Below are 27,982 nucleotides of genomic sequence, written 5' to 3' on the forward strand. Positions count from 1 at the left end.
TAAAGAAAAACTAACAGGTCTGTGAGAGACGGAATTCTTACTGGTTGGTAGGTGTTCAAATACTTATGTCATGCAATAAAATGCAAATTAATTATTTAAAAATCATACAATGTGATTTTCTGGATTTTTGTTTTAGATTCCGTCTCTCACAGTTGAAGTGTACCTATGATAAAAATTACAGACCTCTACATGCTTTGTAAGTAGGAAAACCTGCAAAATCGGCAGTGTATCAAATACTTGTTCTCCCCACTGTATATATATATCTATATATTTTTTATTTGTTTTCTCTTTCTCCAAATACTTATTTTATAGAGATGTATTTTTTTTATGCACAATTTGGTTCATTTAAAGGTTGTTGTCGTCTCTACTGTTTGTCTACAGTACGTTGTAGGGAGTTAGTCTGATACTGTAAATGAATAGGGTACATCCCAGATGGCACCCTATTCCCTATATAGTGCACTACTTGTGACCTGGGCCCATAGGGAATAGGGTGCCATTTGGGATGCTGACTAGGACTGCCTGTCAAATGTCCATGTTGTATCTAGTCCTCACCGCTCCACTCTCTCAACAATACCATGTTGTATCTAGTCCTCACCGCTCCACTCTCTCATCAATACCATGTTGTATCTAGTCCTCACCGCTCCACTCTCTCAACAATACCATGTTGTATCTAGTCCTCACCGCTCCACTCTCTCAACAATACCATGTTGTATCTAGTCCTCACCGCTCCACTCTCTCAACAATACCATGTTGTATCTAGTCCTCACCGCTCCACTCTCTCAACAATACCATGTTGTATCTAGTCCTCACCGCTCCACTCTCTAAACAATACCATGTTGTATCTAGTCCTCACCGCTGCACTCTCTCTACAATACCATGTTGTATATAGTCCTCACCGCTCCACTCTCTCTACAATACCATGTTGTATCTAGTCCTCACTGCTCCACTCTCTCAACAATACCATGTTTTTATCATTTCCATCAGCTGCTAGATAAAATAATCTGTGGTGAAACACTACTTAAAGTGCGCTGTCATTTGGTCTTCATAGCGCTGTCATAAGTATGATATAATATGTCATAACACACTATGATGGTTAGTGATTACCAACGTTTCATGGCAGGTATGCTGACAGGTGTCATGGCGTCTTTTTAACAACACTAGGAAGACTCTACGGTAGTGCACGTGAAGTAAACCATCGCTTGATCTGTGCATGACTTGTGGCCAAGCCGCTAGCCAAATGTCTGCTTCTCTGTCTGTCATACATGTGTTTCCATGTCGAGTTGGCAGAGATGTGACATAGTCAAGCCAAAGTGTTACACAGATTCTACTGGCCAATCAAAGGCTCACATTTTAGTGCTCTGAGAAAAATCAAACCTGATTGGGGGCGGTTGTCACTAGTTACCACAGGCACAAAGTCAAAATTGTCTATTGGCTTTTTGTTCTTGATTTTAAGGTTTAGGCATAAAGTTAGCAGTGTGGTTAGGTTTAAAAACAGATTTTTAAGAAGATAAGTTTTAGAAATCGATGGGGTTTAGCCATAATTATGACATTGTGGCTGTGGTAACTAGTGACGACCGATTTGGGCAGAAAGACTGCATTATCAGGAGATTTTAGTTCAGTGGACTGTCAGAGGAGACGTTGCCCTTTTTGTTCCAATACTTGAGAAATGCATGCTTCCTACATTCCTTGAAGTAATCACAGAGCTGAAGTGGTTGGGTAGGTGAAAGTACCATGGTGGTAACCTTCGATTATAGCTATCCAATCACTTATAGATATGTGATTACCTTAAGGAAGGAAGGACGTATTTCTGAAGTATTCAAAGTGTACTGGAAGAATGCACCTGAACCACTTTATTTTATTTCACCTTAACTTTAAAGTCATTATATATATTTTGTTTTTTGTCTGGCTTTTAGTAGCAGCTCTTCTGTAGAGCGGCCATGTTTTTACGTCACCGCTGTGAACAGATGCTTGTTTCTTCCCTGGAAAACAATACAATACTCGACGGTTCTCATTATTTATGATTTCTAAACGTTCTCTTATCGTGAGGTTGTCCTCCAAGCAAGTTCCAGATTCATGCTAGGGGATTGCTAGGTGAATGCTAGGGGATTGCTAGGTGAATGCTAGGTGAATGCTAGGTGAATGCTAGGGGATTGCTAGGTGAATGCTAGGGGATTGCTAGGTGAAAGCTAGGGGATTGCTAGGTGAATGCTAGGGGATTGCTAGGTGAATGCTAGGTGAATGCTAGGGGATTGCTAGGTGAAAGCTAGGGGATTGCTAGGTGAATGCTAGGTGAATGCTAGGGGATTGCTAGGTGAAAGCTAGGGGATTGCTAGGTGAATGCTAGGGGATTGCTAGGTGAATGCTAGGTGAATGCTAGGGGATTGCTAGGTGAAAGCTAGGGGATTGCTAGGTGAATGCTAGGGGATTGCTAGGTGAAAGCTAGGGGATTGCTAGGTGAATGCTAGGGGATTGCTAGGTGAAAGCTAGGGGATTGCTAGGTGAATGCTAGGGGATTGCTAGGTGAATGCTAGGGGATTTTAAAGCCCCTGACCCCCTTCAAAAGTTGTTGCTGCTCTATTTTTTTTTGGGGGGGGGGGGATTATGATCATCATGGATGCACTGGATAAAATTTCTGTCGTTGAATGAAATGTTATTTTCCTTGTCAGATTAATGCAGATTGATTTACTGAACATTCTTTTGTCTTTTTTAAATATTTATCTCCCCCCCCCCCCCCCCCCACGATGTATAACTATTGAATGTTATAGGGAATTTTGTCCAATATTTTAAATACACTCTACATGACCAAGTATGTGGACACCTCCTGGTCGAAAAATCCCATTCCAAAATCATGGGCATTAATATAGAGTTGGTCACGCCTTTTGTTGCTATAACAGCCTGCAGTCTTCTGGGAAGGCTTCCCACTAGATGTTGAAACATTGCTGCTGAGACTTGCTTCCATTCAGCCACAAGAGCATTAGTGAGGTCGGGCACTGATGTTAGGCGATTAGGCCTAACTCGCAGTCGGAGTTCCAAAATCATCCCAAAGGTGTTCGATGGGGTTGAGGTCAGGGCTCTGTGCAGGCCAGTCAAGTTCTTCCACACCGATCTCGACAAACCATTTCTGTATGGACCTCACTTTGTGCACGGGGGCATTGTCATGCTGAAACAGGAAAGGGCCTTCCCCAAACTGTTGCCACAAAGTTGGAAGCACAGAATCATCTAGAATGTCATTGTATGCTGTAGCGTTAAGATTTCCCTTCACTAGATCTAAGGGGCCCGAACCATGAAAAACAGCCCCAGACCATTATTCCTTCTCCACCAAACATGAAATCCGCCAAACCCAAATTCGTCCAATGGCTGAGAGCTTTACACCACTCCAGTCGATGCTTGGCATTGCGCATTGTGATGTTAGGCTTGTGTGCCCGGCTGCTCGGCCATGGAAATCCATTTCATGAAGCTCCCGACGAACGGTTCTTGTGCTGACATTGCTTCCAGAGGCAGTTTGGAACTCGGTATTGAGCTTGTGTGGCCTACCACTTCACAGGTGAGCTGCACTTACAGTTGACCGTGGAAGCTCTAGCAGGGCAGACATTTAACGAGCATCTTATGACAGTGCCACATTTGAAAGTCACTGAGCTCTTCCAGTAAGGCCCATTCTACTGCCAATGTTTGTCTATGGAGTTTGCATGGCTGTGTGCTCAATATTTATACACCTGTCAGCAACAGGTGTGACTGAAATAGCCAAATCCACTCATTTGAAAGGGTATCCATACTTTTGTATATACAATGTACGTCACTTCATTCCAATAGAACAGTCCTATGTTCCAATGTTTACACTAGCATACAGTAGCACTTAGAATGCCTGCCCAATACATTGCTTCATACTAAGTAGTGAGTTAGTGTGGATATCTGAACCGCATATCCGAGTCAAACAAAGCGGCTTTCTACATTTTGCTTGAGCCGAGTCCCAAATGGCATCCCCCATATACCCTTTGGAGTGCCCTATTTGGGACTTGGTTTGTAGAGATGCAGTGGCTCTGGACCCTCTGCTGTATGGGCTAGATGTGCCCTGCGCTGAGACAAATTTAAGCTAGACAGGAAATTAAGACTTGCGTCAGAAACAGCACCCTATCCCCTATGTCGTGCCCTACTTTTTGACTAGGGCTCTGGTCAAAAGTAGTGCGCCAGGTAGGGAATAGGGTGGCATTTTATACCTTGCCCTTTACCACATCTTCAGCACTCTTTACCAGCAGCGAGCACAGAGATGCCATCCTGGAACCCATGGCCCTACTGGTTCACCTCAGATCCAGTCAGCTACATTTAGTTCTGATTCCAGGCCAGGCAGAAAACATTATTCTTTTTTTTAAACACTCCCCATGAGCATTTCAATCTTGTGAAGCCCAGGGCTAATTTATTAACTGACCAGTGTACACCCCCTCCCTCTGTGGCAGGATGGTATGACCCGTTGGCAGATAGTGCAGTCTACTACTGAAATTATTACTTTTTGTCCTCCTTATGTTTGGAAAGAGATGTATTAATTGAAATTATCTTTTTATTTTGTAAAAAAAAAAGTGTTTAAAGAATTAAAGTGATATTGCACTGACATTGAAAATGTACATAAAGTGTTTTGTAAATAAGCCATTAAAACAGATGCATTTGAATATGAACTGTAAAAAAAAAAAAAAAAAATGTAGTTGTATATGGTGTGATGAAACTGTTGATCTGTAACTAATATCCAAGCAACACATTCAATACAACAGATGCAATTAAGGCATTCAGTTGATGGGTTGGTTTTCTTGTGTGTGTGCGTGCAGTTGTCTGACGTGTGTGTGCGTGTACGTGTCAGAGTGTGAGTGCTCCAGTCATGCTTGCAAGCAGCCCCATCCTGTAGGTCTAGGTATTGTGAGTTGAGTTAGTTACTGTAAGCGGAAACCTAACCTTCACTTTTAGCCCGTGTCACTTTCTGCAGAACAGACCAGCTAGCAGTTGTGGTGGTCGGAACGGAACGGTTACTTCCCCCGAAACAAAGACTCGCAGCATGTTATTTATGCCTGACCCAAAAAACTCTACAGACAGCGGGGTTGCGTCCTAAATGACAACCTATTCCTTTCATAGAGCCCTATGGGCCCTGGTCAAAAGTAGTGTCACTGTATAGGAAATGGGGTGCCGTTTGGGACGCAGATGGGACCGAGCTCCACTGTGAAGCATCTATTTCCAACTGAAGAAGTTTGTCAATTTGGCTGTCTGCTTCGTACTCCTCCATATAGATCATATCATTCCTATTCATTATATCCTTCACTGCCCCATAATTGATCTGGGAAAAAGGTCATACGATACGAATAGTTCCTCAACATTTCGTGGACCTAAGTGTTCATTTGTATAGATGCTGTAAGTGTCTCTGTCAGTCAGCCAGCTCGGTCTCCGCGTCAGGGGTTTTGAAAACCACGAGATGCTACTGTGCATTTCCCCTCCGTGCTGTGTGGTTCTTGAGCAAACAAAAAACCCATCCTTCTGACTCCGATAACACAGGATATGATGTATTCTATTTCCTCTCAATGGGTGTCTTCTCTTCAGGGGGTCTCAGAGAAAAGCAGATAGCCTGCTATCACTGTTATCTACAGAGAATCATTCTGTGAGTTAGGTCTAGACGTTGTCCAAGTCTATTGTTGGGCAGTGCCAGTTTAAAAATTTTTTTTGTGCAGTGTGTTATGAAACAGATGTATCCTCACCAGGGGCCCTTTTTGAGAGGACAGGTAGGCTTAGACAAGTAGGTAGGTGGAGGTCTCTGTTTTTTTTAACAAGGACTTCTGACTCGTCACTGACATCCTGTCTGTCTACATGAACAAGGATGAGTGTCTGGATGACATGATGGCCTCCTTGAACAATTCAACCACCCAATTATCCAAGTGAGTTCCACCTGAAATTACCTCGATGTAATCTTATGTGAATACTTATATGTCTGAAAGTTAAGTACATAGTGGGACCTATCTTTTGTGCTTGTTTGTACCTAAAGTCTCGTTTGTCACTTCCAGCATGGAGTTGGACCTACCTCATTACCTCCTCATCGGGGTGTCTCTGCTCACCGTCCTGGTTTTCATAGTGCTGGGGACTCTGTGGCTCAAAAAGTAAGACAGCTCACCTCAATGGGTTTGTGAGAAATGGTCTGTATTCTACTTTTTCGATTAAACGTTGCGGTTTGAAGTTACGTGAGCCTCTGTCAGCTAGTACTGTAGGGGCGCTGAGAAAAGGAAAGCTGTGTAGACTTAGACATGTAGACTTAGACATGTAGACTTAGACAATGTAGACTTAGACAATGTAGACTGTAGATACTGTATAAGAGGAGATTCAGAAGGAGCCAAGCACTGCTTCTCCCAACAACCGCAAATTAACAACCTTCAGCAATTTTGGAATTAAATTAATAAGCAGGTACAAAAATAGTTACAAAAAAATTGAAATCATACTGGAAAATGGTGAACTTGATCATCAGAGGAATTGTGTAATGGATAACTGGAAGAATGGTTTTGCTAACCTATTTTCAGGCAACAATATACCATCTGTGTTTTGATGAGGACTTAAATTATACTTGTAACTTAAAGAATCGGTTGGAAATTGGGCTGGATAAACCTCAAACTCATTCCTGAATGAAACCTTTACAATGGAGGAAGTTGGGGAAGGCTTTTGACGAAAGCAATAACAAGAAAAGCAACAGGAATAGAGGAGCTTCCAAAAACAGTCTGAAAATCTCCTAGGTTACTGCAGACTCTGTCTTTTTCAAATGTGTTTTGAAAATGGTACCATCCCTTCAACTTGGTACAGATCAATCATTCTAGCGTTCCATTAAATTACAGATCAGCCTTATTAGCAGTCTATAATTATACTCTGTGATCTTAAACAGATTCAGTTATACTCTGGGATCTTAAACAGATTCAGTTATACTCTGGGATCTTAAACAGATTCAGTTATACTCTGGGATCTTAAACAGATTCAGTTATACTCTGGGATCTTAAACAGGTTCAGTTATACTCTGGGATCTTAAACAGGTTCAGTTATACTCTGGGATCTTAAACAACAGATTCAGTTATACTCTGGGATCTTAAACAGATTCAGTTATACTCTGGGATCTTAAACAGATTCAGTTATACTCTGGGATCTTAAACAGGTTCAGTTATACTCTGGGATCTTAAACAGATTCAGTTATACTCTGGGATCTTAAACAACAGATTCAGTTATACTCTGGGATCTTAAACAGATTCAGTTATACTCTGGGATCTTAAACAGATTCAGTTATACTCTGGGATCTTAAACAACAGGTTCAGTTATACTCTGGGATCTTAAACAACAGGTTCAGTTATACTCTGGGATCTTAAACAACAGATTCAGTTATACTCTGGGATCTTAAACAACAGATTCAGTTATACTCTGGGATCTTAAACAACAGATTCAGGTATACTCTGGGATCTTAAACAACAGGTTCAGTTATACTCTGGGATCTTAAACAACAGGTTCAGTTATACTCTGGGATCTTAAACAACAGATTCAGTTATACTCTGGGATCTTAAACAACAGGTTCAGTTATACTCTGGGATCTTAAACAACAGGTTCAGTTATACTCTGGGATCTTAAACAACAGGTTCAGTTATACTCTGGGATCTTAAACAACAGATTCAGTTATACTCTGGGATCTTAAACAACAGGTTCAGTTATACTCTGGGATCTTAAACAACAGGTTCAGTTATACTCTGGGATCTTAAACAACAGGTTCAGTTATACTCTGGGATCTTAAACAACAGATTCAGTTATACTCTGGGATCTTAAACAACAGATTCAGTTATACTCAGTACTTGGAAATGTCAGGTTTACTTGTAGATGAGCAGAACAGGCTTGGTAAAAACAGGACTTTATTATAAAAAGAAGTGATGCAGTCAGTCTCTTGGCCAAGAGAGACTGGCATGCATAGTATTTATATCAGCCCTCTGATTACAATGAAGAGTAAGACGTGCTGCTCTGTTCTGGGCCAGCTGCAGCTTAACTAGGTCTTTCCTTGCAGCACTCGACCACACGACTGTACAATAATCAAGATAAGACAAAAGTAGAGCTTAGAGGACTTGCTTTTTGGAGTGTGGTATCAAATCTCTTTATTTTGGACAGACCTCTCCCCATCTTTACAACCATTGAATCTATATGTTTTGACCATGACAGTTTACAATCTATGGTAACACCAAGTAATTTAGTCTCAACTTGTTCAACAGCCACGTCATTCATTACCAGATTCAGCTGAGGTCTAGAACTTAGGGAATGATTTGTACCCAAAACCAAATAGTTTTAGTGCTTTCAGGACCAGTTTATTACAGGCCATCCATTCCAAAACAGACTGCAACTCTTTGTTAAGGGTTTCAGTGACTTCATAAGCTATTGTTGCTGATGCGTGTATGGTTGAATTATCAGCATACATAGACACACATGCTTTTGTTTTAATGCCAGTGGCAGGTCATTGGTTAACATAGAAAAGAGTAGAGGGCCTAGAGAGCCGCCCTGCGGTACACCACACCCTACATGTTTGACATTTAGAGAAGCTTCCGTTAAAGAAAAAACGTTGAGTTCTATTAGATAGCTCTGAATCCACGATATTGCAGAGTTTGAAAAGCCACAACACATAAGTTTTGTCAACAACAGGTTGGGGTCAATAATATCAAAGGCTGTACTGACATCTAACAGTACAGCTACCACAATCTTCTTATTATCAATTTCTTTAAACCAATCGTCAGTCATTTGTGTCAGTGCAGTACATATTGACTGCCCTTCTCTATACGCATGCTGAAAGACTGTTGTTAATTTGTTTACAGAGAAATAGCATTGTATTTGGTCAAACACCATTTTTCCCCCCAACAGTTTGCTAAGACCTGATAGCAAGCTTATAGGTCTGCTGTTAGAACCAGTAAAGGCTGCTTTAGTGTATATGTGTGTGTCTTTTTTTTTTATTGGATTCGGAAGTACTTTGGCTTCCCGCCAGGCCTGGGGACAAAGGTTCAGATTAAAGATATGACAGATAGGAGTGGCTATAGTCAGCTACCATCCTCCGTAGCTTTCCATCGATGTTGTCAATGCCAGGAGGTTTGTCATAATTGATCGATAACAGTAATTGTTTTCCATCTCCCACACTAATTTTACAAAATTCAAACTTGCAATGCTTTTCTTTCGTTTTTCTTTTTTTAAAGCATGAATAAGGTGGCTCACTGTTCGTTCTTGGTATTTCCTGCCTAAGTTTGCCCACTTTGCCAATTAAGTAATCATTTTAAATAATTAGCAACATCAAATGATTTTGTGATGAATAAGCTTCTGATTCGATGAAAGATGGAGTTGAATTTGTCTTTCTGACTATAATTTTTTTCCATCATTCTTTATTATCACTGATCTTGGCCTCATAATATAGTTTCTTCTTCTTTTTGTTGAGTTGAGTCACATAATTTCAGCCAGTCAGACTGCAGCTAGACTTATTAGCCACTCCTTCTGCCACATCTCTTTCAACCACACCGTTTTTCAATTCCTCATCAATCCATGGGGCCTTAACAGTTCTAACAGTCAGTTTCTTAACAGGTGCATGTTCATTCTTCCCTGTCCTCAGTTTTCTCCACAGAACAAAGGGGACAGGATGTAAATTATAACCCCCAACTCTAGCCTGTGGTTGACCAATTAGAATTCCTTGCAGTAAAATTGGGCCAATGGCCAAATAACAAGTATCCTGTTTCAGGCTCAAAGACCATTCAGACCAATGAGATCTTGTCACAAGTAGCGATGAGTCCAGGACTGAAACCCCTACACAGATTCTAACCAGATGTTGAACTGGGAAAAAAACGATTTCCATTGATCGTTAATTCCCTATTGACCTCTAGTCCTCTGCGTTGTGTATTATCTTAAAATATTCATACACTCCCCCCTAGACCATTAAAAAAATATATATATATACACTTCAAATTTATTTTCAGAAAAAATGAACAGTATAAAAAACATTAGCAGTAAGCATAAAATCATTTACATTAAATACCTTGCATTTCTATAAAACACAATGGGTATATTTTACTTGCCGTTGCAATAATAGATTTCACACAAAGTTATAGAAAAGAGGTATTAACAGGTGGGATACCACATCTGAGAGAGCATGGTTACTGCACTGAGGACAGTTTCCCACGGACACATTGACCACAATCATGAGGCTTGGTGGGATGATGAAGACGATGATGATCCTTACCACATTCTGGTGCACACCACTGACACCCACACGCACTGGTTACAATGAGAATGTTCGTCTTGAGCGGACAGCTTGATGAAAACCAGTCAATATTCAGGTCCCCAAGAAAGTAGACCTCTCTGTTTACATCACATACACACTATCAAGTATTTCACACACATTATTTAGATAATGTATGTTAGCACTTGGTGGCCTATAGCAACACCCTAAAAGAAGAGGCTTTAGATGTGCCAAGTAAACCTGCAACCACAACACTTCAATAACACTTGACATAAGATCTTCTCTAAGCATTACATGGATATGGCTCTGAATATATATATATATATACAGCAACACTTACCCATAAGCATTTGTGTCTCTTCTATAGATGTTATATCCTTGTATTTCTACTGCTGTATCATCAAATGAATTATTTGAGTCTCAGAAAGTCTTCGGAAAGTATTCAAACCCCCGGCCTCCCGGGTGGCGCAGTGGTCTAAAGCACTGCATCGCAGTGCTATGCTGCGCCACCAGAGTCTGGGTTCGCGCCCAGGCTCTGTCGCAGCCGGCCGCGACCGGGAGGTCCGTGGGGCGACGCACAATTGGCTTAGCGTCGTCCGGGTTAGGGAGGGTTTGGCCGGTAGGGATATCCTTGTCTCATCGCGCTCCAGCGACTCCTGTGGCGGGCCGGGCGCAGTGCGCGCTAACTGAGGGGGGCGGGTGCACGGTGTTTCCTCCGACACATTGGTGCGGCTGGCTTCCGGGTTGGAGGCGCGCTGTGTTAAGAAGCAGTGCGGCTTGGTTGGGTTGTGCTTCGGAGGACGCATGACTTTCGACCTTCGTCTCTCCCGAGCCCGTACGGGAGTTGTAGCGATGAGACAAGATAGTAATTACTAGCGATTGGATACCACGAAAATTGGGGAGAAAAGGGGATACAAATTTTAAAAAATAAAAAATAAAAATAAAAAAGTATTCAAACCCCTTGACTTTTTCCACATTTTGTTTCGCTAGTCTTAATGTAAAGTTGATTAATCGTTTCCCCCCCTCATCAATCTATACACAATACCCCAATTGACAAAAAAAACAAACATGTTTTTAGAGATTTTTGCTAATTTATTAAAAATAAAAACTGAAATATCAGATTTACTCAGTACTTTGTTGAAGCACCTGTGGCAGCGATTACCGCCTTGAGTCTTCTTGGGTATGATGCTACAAGCTTGGCACACCTGTATTTGGGGAGTTTCTCCCATTCTTCTCTGCAGATCCTTTCAAGCTCTGTCAGCTATTTTCAGGTCTCTTCAGAGATGTTCAATCGGGTTTAAGTCCGGGCTCTGGCTGGGCCACTCAGGGACATTCTGAGACTTGTCCTGAAGCCATTCCTGCATTGTCTTGGCTGGGTGCTTAGGGTCATTGTCCTGTTGGAAGGTGAAACGTCATCCCAGTCTGAGGTCCTGAGTGCTCTGGAGTAGGTTTCCATCAAGGATCTCTCTGTACTTTGCTCCGTTCATCTTTGCCTTGATCCTGACTGGTCTCCCAGTCCCTGCCGCTGAAAAACATCCCCACAGCATGATGCTGCAACCACCATGCTTCACCGTAGGGATGATGCCAGGTTTCCTCCAGATGTGATGCTTGGCATTCAGGCCAAATAATTCAATCTTGGTTTCATCAGACTAGAGAATCTTGTTTCTCATGGTCTGAGAGTCCTTTAGGTGCCTTTCGGCAAACTAAAATAATTATTATATTATTGATTGACTATGACTTTTCAAATCACTCAGTATTGCTATCTGCAGCGTTAGGTCTAGGCAAATGTTGCAATTCTACAGCCATTCCTCGACCTGTGACCAAAAACGAACTAGATATGGACAGTACCAAAATAAATGATCTAATGACTTTGCCTCCTCACAGCAGAATCTGCAGATTGTATCCCCCATATATATAACATTCTATTGATTGCAAGACGTTTGTATAATCATTTAAATTGAGAAAGTTTAAGTTTTGAATCCGACGTTGTTTTGCGTGTCAATTCATAAACCACGTGCCATGGAATGGGTACATCGAAAATCTCTTCCCAACTATTTTGCAATTTATATGGCACAGCTGTACATTTTTGTTGATCCTTAATTGGTATATGTTTTTATTCATCACAATTTTCTTTAACCATTTCTGTTCTTTAATGCAGGGCCGACAGACAAGTTCCTTACTTTTTCTCCGTTCTAATTGCATCTTCCATTTTTGTGGTAATGCAGCAATTAGTTGGTTGTAATTTTGGGTAGAGCAGACATGTAGGAAGAGTCTTGGTGGTTTCAAACTTCTTCCATTTAAGAATGTTGGAGGCCACTTGGGGACCTTCAATGCTGCAGAAATGTTTTGGTACCCTCTTCCCCAGATCTGTGCCTCAAACACAATCCTGTCTCGGAGCTCTACGGACAATTCCTTCGACTTCATGTCTTGGTTTTTGCTCTGACATGCACTGTCAACTGGAACCTTATATAGACGGGTGTGTGCCTTTCCAAATCATGTCCAATCAATTGAATTTCCCCAAGAACACTGTAGCCTCCCTCATTCTTAAATGTAAGAAGTTTGGAACCACAAAGACTCTTCCTAGAGCTGGCCGCCCGACCAAACTGAGCAATTGGGGGAGAAGGGCCTTGGTCAGGGAGGTGACCAAGAATCTGATGTTCTCCACCAATCAGTTCTTTAGTAAAAGGCAAATGACAGCCCACTTGGAGTTTGCTAAAGTTACGTAAAGACTCTCAGACCATGAGAAACAAGATTATCTAGTCTGATGAAACCAAGATTGAATTCTTTGACCTGAATGCCAAGTGTCACGTCTGTGAAGCATGGTGGTTGCAGCATCATACTGTGGGGATGTTTTTCAGCAGCAGGGACTGGGAGACTAGTCAGGAAAGAGGGAAAGAGGGAGGGAAAGATGAACGGAGCAAAGTACAGAGAGATCCTTGATGAAGATCTGCTCCAGAGCACTCAGGAACTCAAACTGGGGCGAAGGTTCCCCTTCCAACAGGACAACGACCCTAAGCACACAGCCAAGACAATGCAGCAGTGGCTTCGGGACAAGTCTCTGAATGTACTTGAGTGTCCCAGCCAGTGCACGAACTTGAACCCGATCGAACATCTCTGGAGAGACCTGAAAATAGCTGTGCAGCGACACTCCCCATCCAACCTGACAGAGCTTGAGGGGATCTGCAGAGAAGAATGGAAGAATCTCCCCAAATACAGGTGTGCCAAGCTTGTAGCGTAATACCCAAGACCACTCGAGGCTGTAATCACTGCCAAAGGTGCTTCATCAAAGTACTGAGTAAATGGTCTGAATACTTAAGTAAATGGATTACGTGCATAATTATTTATTTTTTTAATGGCAAAAAAAATAAATAACATTTTGCTTTGTCATTATGGGGTATTGTGTGTAGATTGATGAGGGGGGGGGAAAAAACTATTTAATCAATTTTAGAATAACGCTGTAACGTAACAAAATGTGGAAAAAGTCAAGGGGTCTGAATACTTTCCCGAATGACCTGTACGACATAGTATATTTTCTGTCAGCCATTCCCATATGGACCATCTATACACGGAACATCCTCCCCTTCTGGCTGTTGTCAGGTATCGTTCCCTGAAGAGGACCATTCGGGACCTGCGAGGAGGAAGGCCTCTGGGAAATGTACTTTCCACTCCAGACTCCCCGTTCCTCTCTCCTGCTTCCCCCAGCCCGCCCCCCGTCACCTTGACGACAGAGAAGCTGGGGAAGAAGGACCCTGAGGAGCAGACATCACTACAGAGAAACAATAACAGGGCTGTCACTAACAGACTGCTTTGGAGGCCACCACAACAGGTATGCATACATTTGCTACACACACTCACATACACACACATAGGACTATACACACACACACACAGACACGCATAGGACTATATACACACACACACAGACACGCATAGGACTATATACACACACACACACACACGCATAGGACTATGCACACACACACACACACACACACACACACACGCATAGGACTATACACACACACACACACGCATAGGACTATACACACACACACACACACACACACACACACACACGCATAGGACTATACACACACACACACACACACGCATAGGAATATACACACACACACACACACACACACGCATAGGACTATACACACACACACACACACACACACGCATAGGACTATACACACACACACACACACACACACGCATAGGACTATACACACACACACACACACACACGCATAGGACTATACACACACACACACACACACGCATAGGACTATACACACACACACACACACGCATAGGACTATACACACACACACACACACACGCATAGGACTATACACACACACACACACGCATAGGACTATACACACACACACACATAGGACTATACACACACACACACACGCATAGGACTATACACACACACACACACGCATAGGACTATACACACACACTCACACACACGCACACACGCATGGGACTATACACACACACTCACACACACGCATAGGACTATACACACACACACACAGACAGGATCTACAGACAGTGTGTATGGATGATGTACAGTAGGTAATAACCATATTGTATATCAGAGGAGGCTGGTGGGGGACGGGCTCATTGTAATGGCTGGAATGGAAGAAGTGGAATGTTATCAAACACATGGAAATCACATTTTACTCCGTTCCCTTAATTCCATTCCAGCCATTACAATGAACCCATCCTCCTATAGCTTCCCCCACCAGCCTCCACTGTTGTATACAGTTTAAAAAGTCTACAAAGTTGACTAAGTCTATAAAAAGTATAACAACCACATTGATGTGATTATCCCCCAGGTTCCCCGCTTCACCAAGTCAGACCTCAGTCTGCTGCAGCTCATCAAGGCAGGGAAGGAGGGAGTCTTCTACAAGGCCAGGATGACACGGGGAACCTGCAAGGGACACGGCATGTTCACCTGCAAGATCACCAAAGAGGGTACAGTAGGCTAGGCTAGGCTAGGCTAGGCTAGGCTTATATTTGTCCTATTTCACACATGTACACGTGTATATTAATAAGAATGTGTGAATTGGAAATGTTTTTTTTTTTTTTGCATTTCCCAACTCTTGTAGAGACCCCCTCGGAGAGTGGGGCCAGGGTCTGTATAAGGAATATTGTGTTATTTTGGATGTACACAAAGAGACAAGGGCTCTACGCTGACCTTTTACAAGGAGAACGTGTGCGCCTAAGTTGAGAAATGTAGGGGCACAATGAAAGATATTTGAGGTATTAAAGCTAAAATCCTTAATTCCTCTAGGCGCACTGATGCTTCTAAATATAAATTCTAGGTCGCACAGCAAAATATAAATCTACCCTGATTGATTTGATGTTGACAAATGTTCCACATAAATATTCTGCGGTTGGTGTTTTTTTTTGTAATGATTTAAGTGACCATTATGCTGTTGTTGCTGTTAGAAATACTAAGGTTCCTAAGACAAACCCACGTTTTATTCGTAAGAGAAATTAATAGTTTTAATAAGCAGGCTTTCTTTCGTGAATTTGTTTTATTTTGACTGGAGCACGATTGAGTTTATTCCTGATGTGGAAACTGCCTGGAAATTCTTTCATGATGTTTTTTTTCTTCCAAATAGTAAACAAACATGCCCCATTTCACAGGTTCAGAGTTAAAGGGAGGGATAATCCATGGTTTTCTCCAAATAGTAAACAAACATGCCCCATTTCACAGGTTCAGAGTTAAAGGGAGGGATAACCCATGGTTTTCTTCTGAGCTGTCTTGTATTATTCACGACCGTAATCTAGCCTGGGCTGAAGCAAGGAAATCATATTCTGATGCTGATTGGCTTATTTTTAGGCAGTTACGAAACAAGTGTTCTTCTCTTCTCAGGAAGGCCAAGTCTGAATATTGTATGTCTGTTACCACTGATAACCTGAATGACCATAGAACGTTTTGGAAAGCTATTAAGTATATGTCTGGTAACAGTAACGTTAATGAATTACCGGCATGTGATTTGAAGGACTCTGTTGCTGTATATGACAAAACTGAAATGCTGAATTGTTTCAATGAGCACTTTGTATCATCTGGTAGGCTGTTTGATTCAGTGTCCTCTGTCTCTGTCCAACCCTGTGTGGATGAACCAGTGTCCTCTGTCTCTGTCCAACCCTGTGGATGAACCAGTGTCCTCTGTCTCTGTCCAACCCTGTGTGGATGAACCAGTGTCCTCTGTCTCTGTAGAACCCTGTGTGGATGAACCAGTGTCCTCTGTCTCTGTCCAACCCTGTGGATGAACCAGTGTCCTCTGTCTCTGTCCAACCCTGTGTGGATGAACCAGTGTCCTCTGTCTCTGTACAACCCTGTGTGGATGAACCAGTGTCCTCTGTCTCTGTCCAACCCTGTGTGGATGAACCAGTGTCCTCTGTCTCTGTACAACCCTGTGTGGATGAACCAGTGTCCTCTGTCTCTGTCCAACCCTGTGTGGATGAACCAGTGTCCTCTGTCTCTGTCCAACCCTGTGGATGAACCAGTGTCCTCTGTCTCTGTACAACCCTGTGTGGATGAACCAGTGTCCTCTGTCTCTATACAACCCTGTGTGGATGAACCAGTGTCCTCTGTCTCTGTAGAACCCTGTGTGTATGAACCAGTGTCCTCTGTCTCTGTCCAACCCTGTGTGGATGAACCAGTGTCCTCTGTCTCTGTCCAACCCTGTGTGGATGAACCAGTGTCCTCTGTCTCTGTCCAACCCTGTGTGGATGAACCAGTGTCCTCTGTCTCTATACAACCCTGTGTGGATGAACCAGTGTCCTCTGTCTCTGTCCAACCCTGTGGATGAACCAGTGTCCTCTGTCTCTGTACAACCCTGTGTGGATGAACCAGTGTCCTCTGTCTCTGTCCAACCCTGTGGATGAACCAGTGTCCTCTGTCTCTGTCCAACCCTGTGTGGATGAACCAGTGTCCTCTGTCTCTGTCCAACCCTGTGTGGATGAACCAGTGTCCTCTGTCTCTGTCCAACCCTGTGTGGATGAACCAGTGTCCTCTGTCTCTGTCCAACCCTGTGGATGAACCAGTGTCCTCTGTCTCTGTACAACCCTGTGTGGATGAACCAGTGTCCTCTGTCTCTATACAACCCTGTGTGGATGAACCAGTGTCCTCTGTCTCTGTAGAACCCTGTGTGTATGAACCAGTGTCCTCTGTCTCTGTCCAACCCTGTGTGGATGAACCAGTGTCCTCTGTCTCTGTCCAACCCTGTGTGGATGAACCAGTGTCCTCTGTCTCTATACAACCCTGTGTGGATGAACCAGTGTCCTCTGTCTCTGTCCAACCCTGTGTGGATGAACCAGTGTCCTCTGTCTCTGTCCAACCCTGTGTGGATGAACCAGTGTCCTCTGTCTCTGTCCAACCCTGTGTGGATGAACCAGTGTCTTCTGTCTCTGTCCAACCCTGTGTGGATGAACCAGTGTCCTCTGTCTCTGTCCAACCCTGTGTGGATGAACCAGTGTCCTCTGTCTCTATACAACCCTGTGTGGATGAACCAGTGAGAGCTGGTCAAACTTTTAGCTTTTTGCCATTCTCAGTGCAGGAGGTACATAAAGCCCTGAAATCCTTAGATCAGAGAAAGCCTGCAGGTCCTGATCTTCTGGATCCCTGCTTTGTAAATCTGGCAGCTGATTTCATAGCTGAACCACTTACATATCTGTTCAATTTAACCCTGGAATGTAATGAAATTCCAAAGATCTGTAAATCAGCATTTGTCCTACCACTTTTAAAAGGGGGAGATGCAACTATTTTAAATAATTATAGGCCAATCTCAAAGCTGTCACCCCTGGTGAAAATACTTGAAACCCTTGTGAGTGAACAGCTAACTCTATTTTATCAATGTACCAATCGGGCTTCAGGAAGAAGCATAGCACAATTACAGCAGCCATGAAGGTTTTAAATGATATCACTGAAGCCCTTGACAAAAAACAGCACTGTGTCTCACTTTTTAATGATCTCTCTAAGGCTTTTGATCCAGTTGATCATGCTATACTGAGGCAGAGATTGTTGAGTGTAGGTCTTTCGGAGAATGCAGTTGCATGGTTTGCTAACTATCTGTCTGATAGAACTCAGTGCTCTCAATTTGATGGGCTCATGTCTGTTAAATTGTCTGTCCTTAATGGTGTGCCCCAGGGCACTGTACTTGGTCCCCTCTTATTCTATTTATATAAATAATTTTGACAGAAATTATGCTAAATATACAACTTCACTTTTATGCTGATGATACTGTCATTTAATGTTGTGCCTCGTCTCTCTTAAAGTGGAAGAACTTGTCCCGATTGGTGTTTTTAAATCATTGATGAAGGATTTTGAGGCTGATTGCCTGACCTGTCAATGTTTTTAATTTGCTGTTTTATGATTTTGTTATACTACTGTAAATTCTATATTTTTTACTAGATTACCTGTCGTTTTTCATGTCTGTAAATGTGTAATGACTTGGTGCTGCCTATCTTGGCCAGGACGCTCTTGAAAAAGATATTTAAAATCTCAATGAGCCCTTCCTGGTTAAATAAAGGTTGAATTAAATAAATATGCGAGTAAAACCCTGAGTTCAATCTGGTTTCCACTAATAGCATCCATTTTGTCCTGTAGGTGTGACCCCTAAGCGTATAGAGGTGGAGGTATCCATTATGAGGAAGCTGGTGCATCACAAGAACGTTCTCCAGCTGCTGGACTGGAACACCACTGAGGGTAAGAACAGACAGCACCTCCAACTGCTAGACTGGAGAACCACTGAGGGTAAGAACAGACAGCACCTCCAACTGCTGGACTGGAACACCACAGAGGGTAAGAACAGACAGCACCTCCAACTGCTGGACTGGAACACCACAGAGGGTAAGAACAGACAGCACCTCCAACTGCTGGACTGGAGAACCACTGAGGGTAAGAACAGACAGCACCTCCAACTGCTGGACTGGAACACCACTGAGGTTAAGGAGGGAAAACGAGCTGAACTTCAGGGCTGCGTCCCAAACGTCACCCTACTTTTATAGTGTGCTATATTTAACCACTCTGGGTGACTGCATTATTTACATTGTCTTCATATAGAATAGAAAAAGAGTGGCGCCTTATCTATAATATATTACCCACAACTACTGCAAGCTGAATTCTAGTGTGTGTGTGTGTGTGTGTGTGTGTGTGTGTGTGTGTGTGTGTGTGTGTGTGTCCTCCCAGAACCCTATGTGTTGATCATGGAGTTTGTGAGCTACGGAACCCTGCGGAGCTTCCTTCAGACCCACAGAGACAAACTGACCTGTGACCCTGAGCTACAGAGCTTGCTCACCATCGCATCCTATCACATCGCACTGGCCATGGAACACCTGCGATCCAAAATGGTACCCAGCTTCCTCCTCCTCCTCCCACTCATTTCTTATGACACCAAACGGCCACTGGCATTAACTGCTCTTGGACCAGTCAGTCAGTCAGAAACTGTTCTGGGGTCTGTGTTCCAGTTGGTGCACTGTGACCTATGACCAGTTCTTACAGACAGTAAACCCTTACACACAGCTACAGAACATCATGATAGACACAGTACAGTCAGAAAATAGTACTGTTCTGGGATCTGTCCTTACACACAGCTACAGAACATCATGATAGACACAGTACAGTCAGAAAATAGTACTGTTCTGGGATCTGTCCTTACACACAGCTACAGAACATCATGATAGACACAGTACAGTCAGAAAATAGTACTGTTCTGGGATCTGTCCTTACACACAGTGTTACATACCGTTCAGGTGACAGTAACGGTTCTGGGATCTGTCCTTACAGACGGTGTTACATACCGTTCAGGTGACAGTAACTGATGTGAGATCTGTTCTTACAGGCGGTAGCCCAAACATACAACAACAGTACATCTGATAGTAACCATTCTGGGATCTGTCCTTACAGACGGTGTTACATACCGTTCAGGTGACAGTAACTGTTCTGGGATCTGTCCTTACAGACAGTGTTACATACCGTTCAGGTGACAGTAACTGTTCTGGGATCTGTGTTGTGTTCCAGGTGGTGCACTGTGACCTGGCCCTCAGGAACATCATGGTGAGCACGTTCCCCTGGGAGGTAAAGGTGTCAGAGTTTGGTCTGGCCAGAGACCTGACCCGCATGAAGAGCCACCGCAGCAGTCGCAGGAAATACCCAGGGGTCAGACACACACACACACACACACACACACACACACACACACACACACAGGGTTCAGTCACACACACACACACACACACACACACACACACACACACACACACACACACACACACACACACACACACACACACACACACAGGGTTCAGTCACACACACACACACACACACACACACACACACACACACACACACACACAGGGTTCAGTCACACACACACACACACACAGGGTTCAGTCACACACACACACACACACACACAGGGTTCAGTCACACACACACACACACAGGTTTCAGTCACACACACACACACACACACACACACACACACACACACACACACACACACACACACACACACACACAGGGGTCAGCCACACACACACACAGGGTTCAGTCACACACACACACACACACACACACACACACACACACACACACAGGGTTCAGTCACACGCACACACACACACACACACACACACACACACACACACACACACACACACAGGGGTCAGCCACACACACACACACACACACACAGGGTTCAGTCACACACACACACACACACACACACACACACACACACAGGGGTCAGCCACACACACACACACACACACACAGGGTTCACACACACACACACACACACACACACACACACACACACACACACACACACACACACACAGGGTTCAGTCACACACACACACACACACACACACACACACACACACACACACACACACACACACAGGGTTCAGTCACACACACAGTCACACACACACACACACACACAGGGTTCAGACACACACACACACACACACAGGGTTCAGACACACACACACACACAGGGTTCAGACACACACACACACACACACACACACACACACACACACACACACACACACACACACACACACACACACACATAGTTCAGTCACACACACACATAGTTCAGTCACACACACACATAGTTCAGTCACACACACAGGGTACACACACACAGGGTACACACACACACACACACACACACACACACACACAGGGTTCAGCAGTCACACACACACACAGGGTTCAGTCACACACACACACACACACACACACACACACACACACACACACACACACACACACACACACACACAGAGGGTTCAGTCACACACACACAGGGGTCAGTCACACACACACACACACACACACACACACACACTGGCAGAAACCTGAAACACCTATGCTGCCCTACCAAGTAAAAAGACAGTAACTGCTTTTATTTACTTTGGTTTCACAGTAACTTTATGCAGTTACTGCTAACATGTCCCCCATTTTCTCCTGAACACAATACAATAGAGGCAGGATACTTGTCCACATGATTAAGCACGTATTTAATGTAGCAACTCATTTTCGACTAAATTAGCACCTTTTTGCTTGGTAGGCAGTACGGGTCAGATTACTTTATACTGTAGCAAATTCATGGGGGGGGTAGACCAGTCACAGGAAGATTGACAATGCTTTTTAGGACAGGATTAGACTTAATCTGTCGCAGGAAACTGGACTTAACGTGATAATGGTTTCGGTGTGAGTTTTTAAAGGGTAACTGTTTCCAATGTGTGGTTATGTGTATAGGAACGTGTGCCCCTACGCTGGTACCCCCCTGAGTACTTCAGAATCAACTATTACAGCTTCAAGGGGGACGTGTGGGCATTTGGCATCGTGCTGTGGGAGATACAGACATTTGGTGAGTTTCGTGGTCATAAACAATGGAAACAAAAAAATGTCTAACATCATTTACAAGCCTGTATAGTTGGCTGCCCAGTGTCCATAAGGATGACAGGCCTGATATCTTGTATTTATCTGACCTTTTTTTAATTTACCCAGATAAATAAATTAGAACAAATTCTAAATTAAATATAATTATAACACCTTGGACATAACACAGTTGGGTACTTGTGGTTACCAGGCACCTTACCATACCATGACCTGGAGACTTCAGAGGCCGTCGTCTATCACATCTGTGCCGGTCACAAGAACAAAGACCCCGAGGGCTGCAGGCCAGAGATGTAAGTGACCGTGACATTGTATCACAGGCTGCATCACAACCGGCCGTGATTGGGAGTACCGTAGGGCGACGCATAATTGGCCCAGCGTCGTCCGGGTTTGGGCCGGTGTAGGCCGTCATTGTAAATAATAATTTGCTCTTAACTGACTTGCCTAGTTAAATTTAAATAAGTAAAAAATATTTGATAGTGTTGTGGTTACAGCAGCGACAGGGTCATGTTCAGTAGGGCACAAAACAAAAATCTGTGTTCTTATTGTACAAGTTTAGGTAGGACCTCTTTATTTAACACTAACCCTTATTGTACAAGTTTAGGTAGGACCTCTTTATTTAACACTAACCCTTATTGTACAAGTTTAGGTAGGACCTCTTTATTTAACACTAACCCTTATTGTACAAGTTTAGGCAGGACCTCTTTATTTAACACTAACCCTTATTGTACAAGTTTAGATAGGACCTCTTTATTTAACACTAACCCTTATTGTACAAGTTTAGGTAGGACCTCTTTATTTAACCCTAACCCTTATTGTACAAGTTTAGGTAGGACCTCTTTATTTAACACTAACCCTTATTGTACAAGTTTAGGTAGGACCTCTTTATTTAACACTAACCCTTATTGTACAAGTTTAGGTAGGACCTCTTTATTTAACCCTAACCCTTATTGTACAAGTTTAGGTAGGACCTCTTTATTTAACCCTAACCCTTATTGTACAAGTTTAGGTAGGACCTCTTTATTTAACACTAACCCTTATTGTACAAGTTTAGGTAGGACCTCTTTATTTAACACTAACCCTTATTGTACAAGTTTAGGTAGGACCTCTTTATTTAACACTAACCCTTATTGTACAAGTTTAGGTAGGACCTCTTTATTTAACCCTTATTGTACAAGTTTAGGTAGGACCTCTTTATTTAAAAGCCTGAACACAACCCAGGCATGCACAAGGCCCTCTGTGGAATACTGGATGAAGCCGATAGGTTGAAAGTATTCTAGGGCTTCGTCAGAAATGGCTCCCTATTCACTATATAGTGCACTACATTTGACCAGGGCCCATAGGGGTGCACTATATAGTGAACAGGGTATCATTTGGGATGCATACTAGCTCTCGTTCTCTCTCTCCCTCCCTCCCTCACTCTAACTACCGCTCTCTCCCTCTCCCTCTCTCTCTCCCTCCCTCACTCTCCCTACCTCCCTCCCTCTCTCTCGCTCTCTCTCTCGCTCTCTCCCTCCCTCTCTCCCTCCCTCTCTCCCTCTCCCTCCCTCTCTCCCTCCCTCTCTCCCTCCCTCTCTCCCTCCCTCTCTCCCCCTCCCTCTCCCCCTCCCTCTCCCTCCCTCTCTCCCTCTCTCCTCCCTCTCTCCTCCCTCCCTCTCTCCTCTCTCTCTCTCGCTCCTCTCGCTCTCCCTCTCTCCCTCCCTCTCCCCCTCTCCCCCTCTCTCCCTCTCCCTCCCTCCCTCCCTCTCTCCTCTCGCTCTCCCTCTCTCTCTCTCCCTCTCTCCTCTCTCTCTCCCCCTCTCCCTCTCTCCTCTCTCTCTCCCTCTCCCCTCTCTCCCTCTTTAGACTGCAGATAATGCGAAACTGCTGGATGGAACCCTACACTTCCAGGCCCTCCTTCTCAGACATAGTGAGAATCCTGGAGGACATCATGGAGAATGATTCAGTAAGCCACCTTCCATCCACCTCTTCTTCTTCTTCTGTGGAGTTCTATGACAGTTAAACTCATAGCAATAGAATCTTCTAGGCTTTTGGATTCGTCTATAGCATTGGTCACCAACCTTTTTTGAGTCGAGATCACTGTCAAAGAATTGTTTTTAAACATGATTTTAAAAAACGTCAGCCTATGTAACCTATGAAAAACAGTACAGTAGTAATGAGGTCTGTGCAGTAGGCTATAGGCCCAACACATTATCACCACATATTGGCTTTGATTGAATTGCCCTGCCAATGCATTGTTGTTCTTCTGAACCCATTTTTGAGGTTATGATCCCACCGGTAATAGATCAGTGGTTGTATTACCCATGAAGCACCGCTTAGCGAACATGAATTTAAATCATTTAGCTTTATATTTTACTGGGCTGATGGTACCTGCGTCTGATGATCGATCTCAGCGGAGGGAGGGAGGAGGGAGGGAGAGAGCAGCAGACTGACGGTCCGCCTTTCAACATCCCTCCTCCCTCCTCTCTCCTCCCTCCTCTCTCCTTTCTCCTCTCTCCTTTCTCCTCTCTCCTCCCTCCTCTCTCCTCTCTCCTCCCTCCTCCCTCCTCTCTCCTCTCTCCTCCCTCCTCTCTCCTCTCTCCTCCCTCCTCCCTCCTCTCTCCTCCCTCCTCTCTCCTCTCTCCTCTCTCCTCCCTCCCTCCTCTCTCCTCCCTCCCTCCTCTCTCCTCCCTCCTCCCTCCTCTCTCCTCCCTCCCTCCTCCCTCCCTCCTCCCTCCTCTCTCCTCTCTCCTCTCTCCTCTCTCCTCCCTCCTCTCTCCTCTCTCCTCCCTCCTCTCTCCTCCCTCCTCTCTCCTCCCTCCTCTCTCCTCCCTCCTCTCTCCTCCCTCCTCTCTCCTCCCTCCTCTCTCCTCCCTCCTCTCTCCTCCCTCCTCCCTCCTCTCTCCTCCCTCCTCCCTCCTCTCTCCTCCCTCCTCTCTCCTCCCTCCTCTCTCCTCCCTCCTCTCTCCTCTCTCCTCCCTCCTCTCTCCTCCCTCCCTCCCTCCTCCCTCCCTCCTCTCTCCTCTCTCCTCCCTCCTCTCTCCTCCCTCCTCCCTCCTCTCTCCTCCACTGACCAATAAAGGGACACCGTCTTCTAGAAGAAACTCAAGTCACTGCATTATTTTTGTCTTGTGCAGAAGTTCACGAACAGAGAAATATTCTTCAATATAAAAAAAGACTCAAGCCGTTAGTAACAACAAGACAAGACTATCGATACACTTTGAGACTCATTCATTGCAGCTGCAGTGCTTGTTGTAGCTCTGAGTGGAAATAGGAAGAACGTGCATTTTATGGCTTTTAAAAGTTAAACATGAACTCACTCATAAAAACAGCAGCTCTTTGCTGTATTCGTTGACATTTAATTTTAAAAATGTAACCTTTATTTAACTAGGCAAGTCAGTTAAGAACAAATTCTTATTTACAATGACGGCCTACTGGGGAACAGTGGGTTAACTGCCTTGTTCAGGGGCAGAACGACAGATTTCTACCTTGTCAGCTCGGGGATTCAATTTAGCGACCTTTCAGTTACTAGCCCAACGCTCCAACCACGAGACTAGCTGCCTCTAACCACTAGGCTACCTGCCTCCTCTAACCACTAGGCTACCTGCCACCTCTAACCACTAGGCTACCTGCCACCTCTAACCACTAGGCTGCCTGCCTCCTCTAACCACTAGGCCACCCTGCCGCCTCTAACCACTAGGCTACCTGCCGCCTCTAACCACTAGGCTACCTGCCTCCTCTAACCACTAGGCTACCTGCCTCCTCTAACCACTAGGCTACCTGCCTCCTCTAACCACTAGGCTACCTGCCTCCTCTAACCACTAGGCTACCTGCCTCCTCTAACCACTAGGCTACCTGCCTCCTCTAACCACTAGGCCACCCTGCCTCCTCTAACCACTAGGCTACCTGCCTCCTCTAACCACTAGGCTACCTGCCACCTCTAACCACTAGGCTACCTGCCACCTCTAACCACTAGGCTACCTGCCACCTCTAACCACTAGGCTCCCTGCCACCTCTAACCACTAGGCTACCTGCCACCTCTAACCACTAGGCTACCTGCCTCTAACCACTAGGCTACCTGCCTCTAACCACTAGGCTACCTGCCACCTCTAACCACTAGGCTACCTGCCACCTCTAACCACTAGGCTACCTGCCACCTCTAACCACTAGGCTACCTGCCACCTCTAACCACTAGGCTACCTGCCACCTCTAACCACTAGGCTACCTGCCTCCTCTAACCACTAGGCTACCTGCCTCCTCTAACCACTAGGCTACCTGCCTCCTCTAACCACTAGGCACCCTGGTTTTAGAACTCTCTGGTCATGTGGTCCATCCCAATAGAATAGTGTATTAATCTCTCTGGTCATGTGGTCCATCCCAATAGAATAGTATCTTCATCTCCTCGCCTCTTTACCTTCATCTGATATTAAAAAAGGTGGACTGACTATAGACAGTAAAACTTCCTGTAGGCATCCTGCAGGTTACACCTGTCCTGTCACTTTAGAACCACAGCAGAGGTCCCCAGAGCAGAGGTCCCCAGAGCCAGAGGTCCCCAGAGCCAGAGGTCCCCAGAGCCAGAGGTCCCCAGAGCCAGAGGTCCCCAGAGCCAGAGGTCCCCAGAGCCAGAGGTCCCCAGAGCCAGAGGTCCCCAGAGCCAGAGGTCCCCAGAGCCAGAGGTCCCCAGAGCCAGAGGTCCCCAGAGCCAGAGGTCCCCAGAGCCAGAGGTCCCCAGAGCCAGAGGTCCCCAGAGCCAGAGGTCCCCAGAGCCAGAGGTCCCCAGAGCCAGAGGTCCCCAGAGCCAGAGGTCCCCAGAGCCAGAGGTCCCCAGAGCCAGAGGTCCCCAGAGCCAGAGGTCCCCAGAGCCAGAGGTCCCCAGAGCCAGAGGTCCCCAGAGCCAGAGGTCCCCAGAGCCAGAGGTCCCCAGAGCCAGAGGTCCCCAGAGCCAGAGGTCCCCAGAGCCAGAGGTCCCCAGAGCCAGAGGTCCCCAGAGCCAGAGGTCCCCAGAGCCAGAGGTCCCCAGAGCCAGAGGTCCCCAGAGCCAGAGGTCCCCAGAGCCAGAGGTCCCCAGAGCCAGAGGTCCCCAGAGCCAGAGGTCCCCAGAGCCAGAGGTCCCCAGAGCCAGAGGTCCCCAGAGCCAGAGGTCCCCAGAGCCAGAGGTCCCCAGAGCCAGAGGTCCCCAGAGCCAGAGGTCCCCAGAGCCAGAGGTCCCCAGAGCCAGAGGTCCCCAGAGCAGAGGTCCCCAGAGCCAGAGGTCCCCAGAGCAGTAGCATGATCCAGATACATAGACCGACTTGCGTAGGGCTTCTTTTATTGAAATGAACATCTCTTTGTAGGATTATGTGGACGTGGGGAACCCAAGACTTCTAGAAACGGGAGAGACGGACAGCCACGACTCAAAAAGCGTCAAACAGTACATCTAGACGTTGACAAGTCAGCTTTGAGATGATGCTGTATCTAAACTGATAGACTGTACATACGATACCTGACATTGATAATGAAGTCAACAATGTGAAGCTACTATCTCATGGTCATTTCAAATCATTTGAAATGAGATATTCTGTTAATTATACATTTTCTTAATGGTGCTATTGCCACTTATGTAAATAAACTGTAAGAAGTAATAATGACTTGTGTAATATTTCAGGAAATACAATTTATATTCATTACAACAAAAAATTGGTTGTTTAATAATAACAGGGGTTTACTGGCTGGGTCATCTTGGACCAAGGAGTATTAGCACTCAATGGATACATCCAAAATGAAACACTATTCCCTACATAGTGCTTTGACCAGAGCCTTATGGG

General features: G+C 44.8%; 1 protein-coding gene across 2 annotated transcripts; it reads left to right on the forward strand.

Moving 5' to 3' along the window:
- The first annotated feature begins 215 nt into the window (after positions 1-215).
- Positions 216-27,930, forward strand: LOC139548407 (tyrosine kinase receptor Cad96Ca). Of its 2 annotated transcripts, XM_071358087.1 has the most exons (12): positions 216-2,476; positions 2,532-5,906; positions 6,033-6,125; positions 13,844-14,072; positions 15,103-15,241; positions 18,888-18,986; positions 19,470-19,630; positions 20,301-20,438; positions 22,059-22,170; positions 22,393-22,492; positions 24,045-24,144; positions 27,512-27,930. In XM_071358087.1, the coding sequence occupies exons 2-12, from the start codon at positions 5,839-5,841 to the stop codon at positions 27,596-27,598; spliced, it is 1,326 nt and encodes a 441-aa protein (XP_071214188.1). In that variant the 5' UTR covers positions 216-2,476; positions 2,532-5,838; the 3' UTR covers positions 27,599-27,930. The 2 variants fall into 2 exon arrangements, with proteins under 2 accessions (XP_071214188.1, XP_071214187.1); XM_071358086.1 differs by having other exon boundaries at positions 216-5,906.
- The last annotated feature ends 52 nt before the right edge of the window (positions 27,931-27,982 follow it).

The sequence above is a fragment of the Salvelinus alpinus genome, chromosome 21 (assembly GCF_045679555.1).
Source record: "Salvelinus alpinus chromosome 21, SLU_Salpinus.1, whole genome shotgun sequence".
NCBI lineage: Eukaryota > Metazoa > Chordata > Actinopteri > Salmoniformes > Salmonidae > Salvelinus > Salvelinus alpinus.